At 25.6% G+C, this 18135-nt stretch overlaps 1 protein-coding gene and 1 long non-coding RNA gene across 2 annotated transcripts in view; one reads left to right on the forward strand and one right to left on the reverse strand.

Moving 5' to 3' along the window:
- Nucleotides 1-722: 722 nt before the first annotated feature.
- On the reverse strand, nt 723-17675 carry LOC126549639 (uncharacterized). Its single transcript, XR_007603740.1, has 4 exons — nt 17594-17675; nt 17362-17507; nt 17022-17237; nt 723-1121 (listed from the first exon to the last, which is right to left on the reverse strand). It is a non-coding gene; the product is annotated as an uncharacterized LOC126549639 (long non-coding RNA).
- LOC114130362 (protein charybde-like) overlaps nt 11844-18135 on the forward strand; it is a 36120-nt gene continuing 29828 nt past the window's right edge. Inside the window, exon 1 of the mRNA XM_027995326.2 lies at nt 11844-12019. Within this exon, the coding sequence (XP_027851127.1) occupies nt 11887-12019 (133 nt within the window). The 5' untranslated portion in view covers nt 11844-11886. The remainder of the gene's footprint in view (nt 12020-18135) is intronic.

Here is an 18135-nt window from a genome sequence, read left to right on the forward strand (position 1 = left end):
TAGTCATAAATCCACTAACAATAGTGGTTATTATTATTTTTTAGATTCCAAAATATTATTTTTGTTGAAAGTTTTGACGGTCGTGATTTGGGGTATCATAAAATTTTAGATATTAGTCTAAATCATTTTCCTAAATATACCAAATACTATTTCAATCGATAGCCCACTTCATTCATATTAGTTCTTTATATGATGTATTTAATCATGCAGTTTTTAATGGATTTCTTTATTTGTATTTTTATTGTTTCGTTTTTTTCCAATGTAAACCGGATTATATTACTATAGTTTTATACCATTTAAACTAAGAGTATAATCGTAATTAAACATTTTAATAACTGTTCTATAGCGTTTGATTTTACAAAGTGTAAAGCTTTCATTGTTTACACTCATGTATGTATACATATATATATATATATATATCATTGTTATTAATACGAGTATTCGACTTATTCGTACACATAAACAGCTATGAACATGACAACTAATTCTATTATATTTTTTAGTAACTGATTATTTTTGTTTATGCTGTGTACTTGAAAATCTACATTACAAGAGGAGTTAGTTGTCCAAGCACATAGGTATATATGTTAAAGTAATACATATGTTTGTGTATATTATTTATGTATATTTTAAGTTTTATTTATAAGTATGTTTTTTAAAATATCGAAACATCTCTTTTACATAAATATATATATAATATAGGCTAGGAAGAACCCGGAGGAGTTTGGGTCTATGACGTATGGACATTTATTTTCTATAGGCTAGTCTAAACAAATAACACTAATTACACGGTTTTCAATTTGCTATTATATATTACTTTTAGGTAAAAATAATTAACCTCGTTGCAACAATAACCGTTACAAAAAAAAAAACTTCCTTACACTTAGGTTAACACTTCTAACTATTTTATACTAACTTACTTAAGTAGTGTAGCTACCTATATGTATGTTTACATATTGTTTAACTTTTCAAGAGAGCATATTGCAGGTATTTGCTTTATGCAACTGTATCCTGTATGGAGAGGTAATATAATGTCGTTATTTATCGGCAGTCTACTGCAAATCATATGTATCGTGCAGGCATCCCTTGATTTTACATTTTCAAATTTCAGGAAAAAATACCTAAAAACATTATTGTATAAAGTTATATTTTGATGATAAAAGATAACTTAATTTATAACACATACGTTTAATACTTGACCTAATTTATTATTTCTTCAGTAATATTATAATATGTCTTTCTGCCCTTAAATAATGTAGAGAAGCAAGAATAAAATAGCGATTGCATCATTCTTTTTGTTCTTACAATTTTTTATTTCATAACCTTTTTTATTGGTACTTTTTTAAAAGCTTATCTTTTTTTCACGCCATAAAACCCCGTAAATTACAGTAAACAACTAAGAATTCCTTACAAATTAAGCCAAGTGAAAAATATTAGTTTAGGAAATAGAAATATACACACGGAGGCAATTTTATTATCCAATTTTTATAAGAAAAAACAAACAAAGATTATGGTGGCATATCCGGTTATTACATCAGTTTAAACTGATTTTTTGTGCATATTTAAATAATATATTGTAATAATAATATGCTATTCAGTATTCAGTATAGTCGTCATTTTCTGTAAAATGTACAAAATTAATTGCAGTTTTCCTTTTGAATTAAAATTTAAAAATACAATTCTTATTTGTTCTATAATTCTGTTAATGTTGTACTGTACTTGTACTGTTAAGTACAACAGTTCTTATGTATTCTTATAAGTATAATATATGCACAGCATATATGTTTTATTATACTATTTCATTTGGAATATTAATACTAAAAATTTAATTTCGGATATTATTATAAGCGGAATAATAGGTATCTATATTTATAATTTATTTTAGTATCATTAGTTTGTGATCAATGATGAATATTGATGAAATTGGTAAATGAAAGTTTATTATGATTTAATAACTGTAGGTACCCATCAAAAAATTTATCTTATCACATGTTAAAATTCTTTTGACTTTTGTAAATAAAATAAAATAAGGTGTGGTACAATTTATTATAAACTGAACATTCCACGCGCACGATACAAGTTAAATTAGATAAGATATTAATTATGTTATTTTTGTTTATGCAACCTATAAGCATAAAACTAGTGTTTCATTAACATTTATCGGCTTAACGTAGATACATCATACAATATAGGCGTAACTATATAGGTCTTCTGGTTGGAGCCATAACATTTTTAAACATCAAAATAAGATATGGCGACAACGAATCATAGTTATAGGTTAAAAATTTAATTGTGTTATTCAATATAGTTAGAGTTTAAACCAAATATATTAATATAGATAGGTATATTAAAAATCCTATACACAATAAAATTAACTTAATTGTGTATTTATATACTCAAAAAATTTAAGTGGACTCAAAACATCTCTACAAGGCGGTATATTTTAATTAATAATGTATGTATTAATCATGTATAAATTGTAGCCATTGTAGGTATGCCATATTACTTAATAAAATTATACAAACAACAAAATTTCACTTGAATTGTTATGTTAAATTATAGTAAATAAATTATATTAATAACTTAAAATCTGAATAAAATTATTGTAGGTATAATTAAAAACTCTGAAAACTCAGAAAATATTTCTTAAATAAATATTTTTAAGAAAGTTTTTTTATTTTAACTAAAATCAAATTATTTTTTTTAGTTATACCTAACTAATTTTCATTAGATAAAAATATTTGTATCAAAAATAAATGAATATTAATATTAACGTTATTGTATTTTAATAATTTTATAAATACACACACACACACATACACACAAATTCTTGTTAGTTAAGTAAGATAATAAACTCATAAGTCATAACTATCATTAATGAATAAAAATAAAACGTAAAATCATAATTTAAGTTTTCTTATTGGATAAAGTAATAATCATTTTCACGTTTTTATATCGTAAAAAACATTAGGGGGATTGTAACCATCCACCCACCACCAACACAGCCACATCAAATGATGTGTACCTACGCTATTGATTACCAAGATAATTAAATAAATTAGTTATAAACTTAACACTTTGTAACCTTTTCAATCTTTAGTTCAAAACTTCATAATGCGATTTTCCAGTAATATGGACAACAATATAATACAGATCGCGTTTGCATGCAGGATTATGCAACATGCAGGTAACGTTTAATTTGTAATTAAGTAGATACTAAAGATTTTACTTTTCTTTCCATACCCGTGAAAACAAAATAACGTACATTATGTACATATTATAAACTTTAATAATTCATTATTGTGCACAACGATTATGTAATTTTTATAAATATATATATACTATATACATAAATTATAAATACTAGGTATATCAGGTATATGAATTACCTATACAGTATATAAGTACATAATATAATATATTTAAATTTAGCAATAGTTGAACTCAAACACTAACATAAAACTACAAACTTATTCTAATTTTAACTTAATTTAGCTAACGCTGCCATAGATTAAATACCTTGATTACATTTTAAAAATGTCATGGTATATCAGACTTTTGATGAATTTTAAATCAACTCCGGAATACGCTATAAAAACCTTATAACAACTGTATAATTAATATAACATATAAATTATGTTACTGTTTTATTAACTATTTAAGCAATAGTACTTAAGTATAAAAAATAGTTAGCATATGTTTAAAGTGTCGTCGAATGATTGCAGTCTACTTCAGCAAACTTATTGCTATATAGGATATGCGTAAGAAAGCACAGAATTATTTCATACATTAGGTGTACGCTATGTACAAAATATCATATTCTTATTATCTGGACTTAATATAGCGAATAATATTCATTAAGCATTTATGTGCAATTTAGTGCAAATGTGCAATGTGCATGTTACTATAAGATTATACTTTTTGGTGCATCGTAAATGCACCATATGAGTGTAGGTAGGTACATAACACTTTTATTTTCACCTTCTTAAATACAAATTTAATGATTTTGCTAAAATTAAATTTAAAAATAACAAAGTTAATTAATTTAAGAACAATAAAAAATAATTATAGTTATTAGTAATTACCTACTATTTACCTATAAGTTATAACATTGATTTAATAATCACAAATGAAATCAATGCCTATCGAGAATCGATTGTATAGCATCTATACGGATATTGTAAGTTGTAATTATAATAATAATAACAATAATAAGAACAAGAATACATTTTTATATTTTCTAAAAATCTTACACTTCTACATTATTGGTAAATCGATAAATATATACTTGTATGTATTTATAAATTATTATGTTAAAATAGGCAATTAGAATTACACAATAAACATTAATTGTATAAAACAATACAAATTTATATATAATAGACAATAGTATAATACCCAAGTATTCAAAAGCATATTTCTCAATTAAAAAAAAAAAAAAAAAATGAAACCTTTTTTACAAATTAAATATTGTATACACATTGGCATTACATTTTTTTATAATTTTAATTGAATTATTTATGTACCCGTTATTGATTTTAAAATTAAATAAAAATTAAACAAAATATTATCAAATAGTAAAAATCAATGATCGCACATTATAATAATACCAAACATATTATATATCTTCTATTGGGTAATAAAATAACTAAAAAAAATTCCATATTAATAAGTACTATTGGTTTAACAGGCATAATACTGCTATAATGATAATTAATAATTAGCCTTATTATTATGTAACGAGTGACAAATATTTTTGAATGAAATGAAAGTTTGTGTGATTTGTTTGATTTAAAAAGAATTGAAAGTTTTAAATCATTGTGGATGTCATTATTTTTTATGAATCAAGGAATAGAGACAATTTTATACAAGCAAATTGATTGGAAAACCAGTATTATTAAGTTGAAAGGCTTAGCATATCTCTTTTATCTCGTTTTCATAAGACCACATTGATATCATAGTAACTTTATAAATGTGTAATGATAATGAATATCTATAGGACTGGAGGAGAGGTGTAGTCTATAGTAAACTGATAACCATTTATATTTTAGATATTGATCCTAAGTCCTAAGTTTTATCGAACGTCAAGTATTTTATTATCGGGGTGGTTAAGATTTAATAGGTAAATTAAGTAAATAATAAATATAAATAATATTATTGTGTACTATTTTTGGAAACATATTAAACTTACTGGATATATTCAGTATGGCTACCGAAATACTAAAAAAAAAAGTAGAAAATATAATTACAAAGATTGAAATACGGAGGGACCGTCTTCGCTTTGAGTCGTTTTTCGTATGCAATCGCCAATCCGTTATTTATATAAATAACACAAAGTTTTCTTATTCAATACGCTGTACCTATTCTTCGTAATGATAAAATACACTTAAAAGTTTTAAGTCAACTATACAGCAGAGCGAAATTTTTTATCTTTTTTTTTCTATCAATATTTGTCTGGTATGAATATGACTCGAATTTGTAACTTTGTTAAAAATAAAAATAAATTGAATAGTTAATTTTATACCAATTATTGAAAAATAAGAAATAATACCGAATTGAATTATTTTACATCGTTATTATTTATTCGTCATTAACGCTATTTTATATTAACACGTTTTTATTTTATCTCAAATATTATTAATAATATCCTGTGCTGAGTGTATTTTTGTGTGTATTTAGGTGTACCTAATCGTTATGGCCATTATTACACGATTTAACGTTGCTATTGTTTCGTTTTAAATGTACCACATGCAGTAATAAATGCACACCGACGCTTAAAAATTAAATTTGAGATTATGACATAAAATTGTATCCATATGGAGTATAGCATGTATGTATAGTTACACAATATTATACTTAAACCTTCACCATAGAAAAACTAATCATGTCCAGTGACGAATGGTTTATTGTTTACTATCAATTAAAAGTATATAGGTAGTCGCGTAAATTATCATGGAATATGTAAAAATCAGAAAGATATCATATAGTTATATATATCATCATACACGTACTTACTATTTGCATGTTTTTTATTCTATTATTTTATTTTATAAAATTGAATTAGGCTATTTCAAAGTTAACTTACCATTACATATTATAATAAATAATAATTTAACTTAAATGGCTTGAAAACGAGTAGAATTTTTTTTATTGAAATTATTGTAATAATATGTAGGTAATTAAATTCCATTCGTCAAAAGAAGCTAATTGACAATAAAACCACTAGTCTTATGATCTATTAAAAAACTGCTTTGTTCTATCTACTAAAATTAAAATACCAAAAACTCGTACATTCTGATGTAGAACGTGATACATTTTTGAGTATAATAAATTTGAAATGCGATTCTTTTGAAACACAATTTTGGTAGATCCACCCTTATATATTATATGAAACAAACGACCTCAATTGCACGATACGTTTTAAGACCCTTAGATTAGAATTTATGTCCAATTATACGGGTATTTAAAAAAATAAAAATAAATAAAAACGTTATAACGACGCTACTGTAAGCTGCAATAACTATTTTATTATACCAGACACTATAACGATATTATTCAAAAGTCTCGAAACGCTGTTCAAATTAATTATAACTTAACCGGAGAGAATTAAGAATATAAACATATAAATTCGGAATTCGGATTCGAAATCGGGTATTCGGATTCGAAATCGGGTATTCGGATTCGGAATCGGGTATTCGGATTTGGAATTGGCATTAACGGATTCGGAATCGGCAATTACAGATTAGGAAACTGCTATTACGGATTCGGAATCGGGAATTCGGATTCGGAATCGGGTATACGGCATACTCATGAGAAAAATAATAAAAATGTTTTTGGACTTTTATTATACCGTTTTATTAATTGTGTTCTGTGTCAGTTTAACAAAAAAATAAAAACAAATAAATAAATAATTTGATATATTTAATATTTTTGGTTCCAAAAAATTAGTTATTAACCTATTGTTTATATTGGCTATATTTTTAATTAGTATTTGAATTTGATGGTTAATATTTTTTTTTTTAAATTCATCTAAATTTTTATAGTATATAATGTTCAACATCTAACGAAAAATGTTTCTAATAAGTGCCCAGTGCCCATGGAATCCATTTTGGAAAAAAATCTAAAATCATAAAACCATTTTATATTTAGCTACATTGGCTATACCTATTGTTATTCATTAGCGTATTTTATTGAGGTATTTGTAATTTTTGTTTATAAAATAAAAAAAGTATAATAAAATAGTAAATAGCTAAAACAAATCAATAATCATGATTATTTTAAAAATAACTGAGAGTTGGAGACTATTTCAGGCTACGCTGCTAAAGTACTACTAATTATGTAATTTTCAACCATATACATTTTTTATGAGAAACCATAATTACACAGTTACACTTATTATACCTACCTATGTATGTTACAGTTTCTTCTATATAGATAAAATTAATTTCATATCGAGTGAGTGTACCCTGAAGTTTCATGAGATATTGATGTGTAATTGACGGTTCTTGTTTTCGTAAATGATTGGGCAAAGAATTTGGTATTATTGTAAATAAATCGAGACGAATCATTCATTTAATTAATATTATGTGTGATCATTGCTTTTTTTTCTTCATAAGATGCTCTTGCAAATAAATAATATGCATAAATAAAACCGATAAACAATAGTTAATAAGATATTTATTATCTGACAATATGGATACAATTATTTATGCATTATAAATTTTAACCGCAATTAAATTTATAACTGTACTGTAAGTTCTTTAACAAACCTATCGGACCGCCACACTGATTAATAATCAGTGATCAATAATAATATGTGTGATTGACATGCGAACGAAGTTAATTTCACTCGAATTCACTAGTACTTTTAAATTGTATTCGTAAATTTTGTTTTCCTGTTTGATTAGGCATGGTAAATATTTCTCGCCTGTAGAGAAAGATATTGTAGTTCTAGTTATTTTAGAATACCGTTTTGTAACAGGAATATGGTTTTATCAATAATAAATTCGTAAAATCAAAAGCTGCAAAGACAAATAACTATCATAAAGATGTGACCTGTACTTCAATAGATTATTGATTTCAACTTTATTATAATCATTAATAATACCATATCCCTATTAATTGTATACAATGGCTTATTAATTAAGATTGATATTGGTATTATTTGTTTGATAAAAAAAATAATTATAGGTAATAATAAATATTATTATTATTATTTAAAAATAAATTTTACATATTAAAGTTAATTATTAATTTAAAAATCAACTTTGTTGTTGAACAAAAATAAAATATTATAACAAAAATAATGAGAAAAAAAATTTAAATTATACCGAGTAAAATCTAACAATATAATAAAATAATGGAACGTCAGGCGAAAATATCATTATACACTGACAAAAGTTCGTTTAAAGAATATTTAATGATGATAACAAGTTTTAATATCGTGAATTATCATTTTAAAATATTTCATTTACTCTTTTTTTATACACAAGAATATAAAATATGTTTCATTTTCCTTTGTAACATTATTACCTATATAGGTATTAATAACTTTATTATTATTATTTATTAGCTTTAGGAACCAATTTAAATAAAAATGATCATAATAATATTTAATGTTATTAGCGATCGATATATTATTATTGAAACTCGGTGATATACATAAATATTAAATTATAATATGACCCCGAGATATAATCCATAATCCATACGTCTACAATTTATGAAAAAAACCTATTAATTTGAAAGTGGTTCAAATCCATAAATAATTACAATATAATAATCATGAGAATAAAAAAATGTTTTTTTTTGGTCTTAAAAATGAATTTAAGCAACTATAAAACTGTACTCCAAAACATTTAAAGTTTAAATATTTTTTTCGTTTTAAAATATTAATTGAAGTAAGGTGTCCCCATGTATTCCTTATTCCAAAATCATAAATAGAACATTGAAATAATACTTAGTTTTACATTATACTAAATAGATTAAGCATATGAAATTCGGTTACCACAGCCTACAGGGAACCGATATTATAAATTTATAATACTGAAATTGAAAAATAATATTTTAATATTTTACGATTTTTGAAATCACAATTTATTTTATTTGTTATTATTCTATATTATGTTTGATTGTACCTATTTAAGACTTAATAATTTAATTTAATTCAATTTTCAAAAGTATTTTTATAGTTTTTGATAGTGACTTAAAATGTTAACGTATACATTTATTATATACTTTTTTGTTTATCTAATCAAAATAAAATTATTTAAAAATATTATAGTACCTATTTATAATTATATATCTTCTTGGTGCTATCGATGATCGATGTATACCTAATTAATTTGTGATACATTTACTAGCGCAAAAGATGAATATATTTCTGGTAGTCTAAAAAACTTGGCTCAATTGAAAAAGACAATACATTTTTTTTTTAATTTCAATTATTTCATTCATGATTTTATACTATTATAATATAAATAGATACCTACTTAATATAATACTTATTCAGGGATCTTAAATATAAATATATTTATAACATTAGCTATGGATTAAAATTTGTCTTTCGTCGTAATCCACTTATATTATTTTAAGACAAATTTTAATCCATAGCTAATGTTATAAATATATTTATATTTAAGATCCCTGAGTAAGTTATATTAAGTAGGTATATATATTATAATAGTATAAAAACATGAATGAAATAATTGAAAATCCACTTATATAACTTTTGTTTTTATTTTTTCTTACATGTAATTATATATATATATATAATAGACTCTTACTAAACTCCGATGGTTACTGATTATGTCGACCTTTCTACTTCGATTGAACATAGTTAAAAATCTGCTTTAATCGGATTAAAAGACAATAACAAAAAATAAATTATATTATATTATAATCATAATATAACAAATATAAAGACTACAGGGACAAGGCTGTCGCAGCAATAATAGCGTATTAATATCAATATATAATATAAACTGCAGTCTACAGGACTGATTTTAGAGAATGTCTCAAGAAATAATAACTGTTTTGAATAAATTCGTTAATCCGGATGATCCCATAATTCCATAATTTTGTATTTTAATGAAATATTAATTAAATTGTTGATTTGGATATTTTTGAATGTTCGGATAATTCAGATATTTAGAATATGCAATACACATTATTATTACATATTTACATGTTATATATAAAAATAGGCACCAACTAGGTACATCTGTACCATCTGTATACCATCTTATACATTAAAATATATACAAAAGTATACTTTTGTGTATACACTGGCACACAGTAGGTGATATAAGAGTATATACTGCAAGACTAATTTTAGTTATAACCAAATTGGTTTTTATATTAAAACGAAAATAAAATGGATGAAATAAAAAGTTAAGTAATAGTCGATTTGTATTATGTAATGAAAATCGTTCTTAGTTATGGGCAAAGACTAAAGAGAAAACAAAATTGTTATGACGAAGTCGCACATAATAGTAAGAATAGTTAGTTCTTTATGCAAATAATTTTTAAAATATTCTAATAACCTTAGACCTTAGTGCTTCGAAGTCAATTAAGAAAAAAATTTAGATAATTTTAAAATTCAGTGAAAATATAATTCATACCACAAAATGCATAATATCGTAATAAATTATAGATATACCTGCAATATAGATAAAAACGTGTAAGATGATGTTACAATAATATATTATTCAATTCTGTACTATAATTTCATATTTATAAATTAAAAATGTATTGTAACATTCTGTACAAAATAAATAATGTAATAATATTGTATAAAATTCATTTGTATTTTCAAATGTTTCGTCTTTGGATAATAAAGATTTAAGAGTGATTTACGAACTTTCTTACAAAATGTCAAATAGAATTTGTATGCTTTAAAATTAAGATAAATATTTTTTAAACTCTTTTAACAATTTTTTGATGTATTGAAAAAAATTAATTCGTAATTTAAATTTTGAAATATAATGCATATTATATGCCTTACATGAGTCATCGCAGCTGCCAGCTGTGTTATATTAATAATTGTTGAGCACTTGAGTTTTTATATTCTATTAGTTATAGGCACCGATATTTCTTACATCATATATTCTTGATTAGACTTTTTATACTTAAAATATTTCAACCAAAAATCTATTATATTGACGTATAAAAAATAACGTTAAAATACAGGATATGAAGAATTGAAGAAATAAGTTTTGTTAGTTATCGCTCGCCTTATCAATTAATTAATACTTCAATTAATTTTGTCAACATTTAAAAATTTAAATATCTGTAGAAAAAAGTTTAGTGTTAATAGTGTAAAATATTGCAAATGATATAAATTAAAGATACCAAGTTTCTATTGAGAAAAATAAAAGTTGGGACTATACAAGATAGGATAGTGGAAGAGTCGCTTTTTTTGGGAGAGAACGAAGCTTCAAAAATATGTCGCCCTGGAGTATAACATGTTCAAATATATACTGAAATACGGCCCTGGCTGCAATCAGATACACGGTAGCTGCGTACTACACGCTCACACGACAATATACACGATATCTCGAACTCAGGGTTGTTTTTCTTTGAAAAATTTGGTTGTGAAAGTGACGGTCTTGCGCGTCGAAAAGGGAAAAAAAACAGAAAAATCGGCCCGCACGACGGATACGGAGACAAAGGAATAGACGTGTTTAATAATACTAGAGACGCGGTTCTGTCTGATCAGCTGTTGGTTACTCTCTCATATGTTTTCGACCAACGACGAGGCAACAGCTGTCCGCCGCCCGGCGAAAGTGGCGACGGCGCGGCGTCCCGGCAGGTCGTTGTTGTCAGGCCACCGCCGCCGGCGATCAGCAGTGTTTGGCCGACAACGTTCCTGTACGGTCTACGGTCATGTCCAGCAGCAGTCATCGTCGCGAAGTCGTACGGTTATCGGACGTTTTTAGAAAAATTGCCGGCATGTGGCACAGTCAAGACGCCTTGGTGGCACCCGCTGACAAGGAGGGGCCGCTAATCACTGCTGCAGGTCAGTTTTCCCATTACATTCAGTACAGCATTTGAATTACAACAAAAAGCGCACATAAGATAATAATATTCATTACGATTTTGGGATGAAGGGATAATCTAAATGTATTTTTTTAGTACTGGCAAACAAACTTGTGGGTGGTAATTTTAAACAGAAAAATAACACAATTATATGTATTAATACAAAATAATATTAGGTGCTGTTATAGAGACGAAAATAATTTCAATTATCAGTGACATATCAAATAATTCATAATTGTTTATGAACAATACTTTCTTCTTTTTGAGCATAAATTAAAATTAAATTACCTATATTTTTATTAAAACAATAATAAATTAAAATTTTTTATCTATAGAGATTTACCATACTATTTTATTGCTGTAATTGTTCGTTACACCAAAAACAAAATTGTAAATTCAGAAATATATTCGCCAAATATAGGTAGGTACCCTTGTTTAAGGTATAACCTCAGAGCCAACTGCAGCACTGAAAATAATAATTAACGTTAGCCATTTAGTCTTATATCTAAGTATTGTTTTTTGGTTATCTAGGTATGTGTTTCTTATAAAACCATCATTTGTAATCGTTGCTTATTGTATTCAGTAATGCTTATTGCTTCCCATTGTAAAAAAATACGTTTGATTCGTTATTGAAATTGCTCATATAGATTTTAAGGTTTTATAAAATTAAACAATAATTAAGTTAACTCTTTTTACTCTTTCAAATTTTTCATATATTTTGCTTGGCTCATTTTTGGTCTTAATTTTAATTTAAATTATAACTAAAAATGTATTATTAAGTTATTTAAGCTTCTATAATAACATGTTATTATACGTTGACACATTATAATAATAAAGTTAAAACCGCAATAATAGTTGTTCGAAGTGCAGTAACACTATTAAAAATGACATTTTCATTTATTCTTATCAAATAACTCTCGAGAACAGAAATAATTGTCAAATCAAAGTTATCCCAATTTTAGCAACTACAGAATTAATTTTGCAATTTTTATCCAAAACAATAAAAGAAATTAAAAACATTTAATTTATGTTAAACCTTGAAGAAATAGTGTCAAAAATGTCACTGAACTCTCATAATAACAATGTATTTATTAAATTCAATGTTTGTCTTAATTTTTTTATCGCCGTTTTATCATGAATCATGAATGCATCTATAAATATTTAATCTAAAATTAAAATTTTTCCTTTTTTAAATATATTTTCGAGATAATGTTAAATTTATTTTGTTATTTTTAATCTGAAATGCTATGGCTATTATAGAAATCAGTAATCACTGAAAACTATAATGTTATATAATATTTTATAAACCAATATATTAAAAACAATAAGTGCCTATTCATTAAATAATGATAAGTCATTAATAAAATTGAATCATTAAAATATTTAATTAATTAATTAAATAAAAGTTATATTTCAACATCGTAATGTTAAAATAAAAAAAGGTATTAAACCCGTTTTGATACTATAAGAAATTACATATTTCTTTCATCATTTTTATACATTTTATTAATTTTTAGAGTATAATATAAGTATGGTGCGTGTTTACGCAAGTAAAAATTTTTTTAATAAACTGGAAACATTTAGATAATAACAAATATTGAATAGGTATATACAATTTTTATCTTTCGTATAATAACAGTGGATGTACTTTTATTTTTCTGTTGTAATGTTAGTCTATAGAGAATGATTATAGTTTTATATACACCGTCAAAATATAATGCCATATTTAGACAATACATTACATAGGTTCAACTTGAAATTACATTTTGTTGTAAAAGATATTACACTACGTAGCTGTTCCAGATAACACTAAACTACAGTGCACAAAATTAACTAGAATATTATTTAAATAAAATACAGCTGACTAGTGGTCTTAAAGAATAAGTTGATGAAAAAAATACGAATCATCGACAATTTAAAAACATAATTATGGAAGAATGTTTGAAGAGAATTTTTTTTTGCATACGTCTAGAATTTTGATTTGTTAAAAGGACGCAATCCTTACGTGTGTTGTCTCCGTCTTACAAACTTATAATACAACACAGAAAATTTAAATTCAGTAAAACCAATTGTGTGTTGTTAGCCTTAATATTAGAGTAAATTGATATTTTGTTAAAGTTGACTTCTTCTTTTTTTTTTTTTACGTTAACTTTTTTTGATACCTTAATTTTTAATGAACATTCTTAACTTGTAATATTTACAATACTTTTATCTAACTTATAAATTAAAATATCGAAAAAATCCATCTTTTAAACACATATTTTGTTCTTAACCTTTAACTTTGATAATAAGTCAATTTACTCTAATATCAAAGCTAACAACACATAATTATTTTATTGTACGCAAATGTGTTATGTTGTATATTATTGTATGTTTATAAGACAGTGAAAATAAATACGAGAATAGTGATCTCTAGAGGTTAAGATAATTGGATGCTGTAGTTGAGTAGTTCACTATATAAAATATATAATACTAAATATTACATACAATTTATATTAATATTTTGATATTTTAAGAGAGTTATAAGTGGCTATAGCTTAAAAACATTTTTCTTATTATTATTTTCTTATTTTATACTACTTATATTCCAGTTTTATTATTAATTATGATAATAATATTTGTGTGACCTTTATATATTACTAAAACGGCACCATATTTTATATAGATGGTGGAACATATGTAACTACCATAGATAAATATAAAACATTTATATGTATATGACAATTTATATTTTTAATTCTTAGAGGCTATACATTTTTGTACATTATCTGTAACCCATGTAGAAAAAAATCTCTTTTAAATTTTAATAATAATTGACTGATTTACTTGTGACGTAGTCTTATTCACTCAAAGAAACTTGTTATAACTATTAATTAGGTAGGAAAATTTTATAATTTCTAAAATATTGTAACAATTCTGTATTTTGGTTATTTTAATTATCAGTTCAAAGTAAATAATATTCTAATATATTGTACTGAAAAGAAACAACTCCCAGAAATCGTCAAACAAAATCATAATTTTAAGAGTGTCCCCCCCCCATAGGTAAAAATATTGTAAGATGGTGCTCTTTTTGATTAGATTACATTACAATAATTGTATTTTATAAACTAAAAAATGAAGTATTTTTCTATTTGCTATATTTTTACTCATATATCATGGAAGGGGTGTCAAATTGAAAGTTCTTTTATTTAATCCGAAATCCGAAATTTACTATTATGTCCTTGTTCGAAAGCTCTTTATGTAGTGTATACGTAAACAAACACACTATACCTAGGTACGCTAGATGAGCACAGTCATATATAATACATACCTAGTCTATATAATATAATTACTGATTAGGATACAATGAGTATTATAATTATCATATATCCTATTATCTCAAACAATCATGTATATAATCTCAGTATTCTATGATGAAAAAAATATAGGTTTTTTGTATTCCGTACACGTACCATGTTAGGTTTGAACATTGTATAAAGGGAGTAGAATTTAATAACATATCGCACACAATCATCAATTTTTAACCATTTCCAATGGCATATTCAAATTTGGTTTTCCAAAACACTTATAATGTTTACTCAGCTGGAAATTAATGACCGAAAAACAGTGTGTTCAGTGTTGTTTTTTACTAATTTATCATTTGTTTCTTTATACACGACTAGTAGTCATGGAATGATGGACGGTTGACCCATTATGTCCAGAACGACCAGAACCGATCTTTATCGTCCGCACGATTTACCCGTAACGATTCAACCTTGAATGAATGGCTAGTACAGCGGAACCTATATCTATAAAAGTGCACAACAGTGGGTTGTTGCTAACAATAATTGATGGGTACAATTTTAATGCTATACAAAATCAGAAAAACAAACCATTGTATTATCGATCTATGTATGAGATAACATTGCACGTTTTGCCCAAATTTCTTACTCTTTACTCTTTGGTCATTTTATATTTTACCTTTATATACACACTCATATATAATATTATATACATATTACATGTACAATTACAATTGCATTTAAGTCCCCTTCGTATTGGACTATCGATATCTATAATGAGTAATGACTATATCACGATGTTAATGTTTATATATATATATTATTATATTAGTGGTTCCCAAACTTTTTATCTTTACCACCCACTTTAAAAAAAAATATATTATAGACGCCCCCCTCCCCTTAAAGAAAAATGTATTGGTATATAAGTATGCAATGAAAAATTAATTAAACTTGTAACTTTCATCACCCACTTTGGGAAACGCTGTATATGTTCAGATAAATAACGCATTTTTCCGAGGCTTGTTTTTCATTTGATAATTGGAACTATATAAATTCATATAAGCTATGTATTATATTCAAACGGAAAATTAAAATTTATTCTATTAACTATTTGACATTCATATGACTTACGATGTACTTAGCCCTTCAGAAATTAAATTAAATTCATTAAATTCACTATACTTTAATAAAAAATGTGACAATATGAACATATTGATTGTAAAAAAAGGGCTCAAGTAGGTACAATTTTGACTTAACCAATGGTTGAAGTAAATTTTTTTTTTTATAACAATAATAAAGCTATAAATTTCGTGATATTATTATATGATATCGAGTACTTAGAAATTTATAAAAGACGATTACTTTATTTATTATTTATGCATCTGAAAAAATAATATCCCATAGAGTAGGGATGGCTTTGGTATTATGTCACCACGAAAAGAAGAAATAAATATAGATTAATTTATAAAAATCTGTCTAAGACTGCATCAAAAATTTGTCATAACCCTTCCCTCGAAAAAGTCCTAAATGCGCACTTGTGTCATTTACATAAAAATAATTCATAATTAAACTTTATATACGTATAACAGTATAATTACGATTTAGTTCATTTCAGCATTTGAGTATCCATAATTAATATATTATAGATCATATATTATTATTATTATTACACATAATATTATGTGTGTTTGTAGTACCTACTATATAATAGTACAATATCGTGTAGTGGTCCAACTCAACATGTCGGTAGGTAAGCCCGGTAATTACCAGTTGTCAGTACTGAAAATACTGCAGAGATAGAAATCGCCACGGCAGTTATATGAACGCGGTAGATCTCTCTTGCGCCTCGATCGGTGCGAAAAAAAACAACTCGTGAAAACCACTGCAGGAACACTCAACCCGTACCGAGAATATCATCTGAAATTTAGTATAATGTATATTATTATTGTAGTATTATTTTGTATACATATGCGGTTTATGTTATTACTTATTATATTAGGTATATATAATACATTATTATTATTTTTTAGCACATTCGTACCTATATTTGCCGTTTGTTTTGTTTTCATCTCGCTCTAGTTTGACCCACATGGTTGATGATACTGCTACAACTAGTTATTTCATTTTTTTTTTTTTTTAATTCGCGTGTTCGCTTGAGTTGTTGTACACAATCTTAATACCTAAATGCTATTTCAAATTATTCAAATAACGATAAAATAATGTAAGCGCATATTTCATGCGAAAACAACGCGTATTAAATAGGTGATGCCTACCTGTTTTCGACAATTATTAATATTATTATTAACGGCCGCCGTCAGCGCCGATCCGTGACGCGAAGTGCGTCAACGCGGTTTCGTATCCTCCTCCGACCCAGTGCGAGCGTTCATAATACATAATAATATATATATATATGTATTAATATTTAAATGATTTCACGTGATTATAATGTAGGTAGTCAGAGAATCGATAAAAAGCAAAAGAAAAACATTTTTAATAAAAAAAAAAAAAAAATGATACGGCGATAATAATACCTACCTCGCGAGCGGTCGTATAGGTACTGCACGATACCTATAATAACATTCAATATTATAACGCTTACACGTGTACCTCTATACGGAGGATCGTACGGAAAAGATTTGTACGAACATAAATTCGTATTATACTATATATTACTGAAATAATAAGCAATAACAATAATATACGCGAGAGCACTAATACGCTATTCCTTTTGAGCGCGCGATCGCACGCGTGCTGACTATTATAATATTATTGCACTGCATATATAACGTCTAAAGTGTGTATATGTGTGGGTGCT

The sequence above is a fragment of the Aphis gossypii genome, chromosome 2 (genome assembly GCF_020184175.1).
Source record: "Aphis gossypii isolate Hap1 chromosome 2, ASM2018417v2, whole genome shotgun sequence".
Classification (NCBI taxonomy): Eukaryota; Metazoa; Arthropoda; class Insecta; order Hemiptera; family Aphididae; genus Aphis; species Aphis gossypii.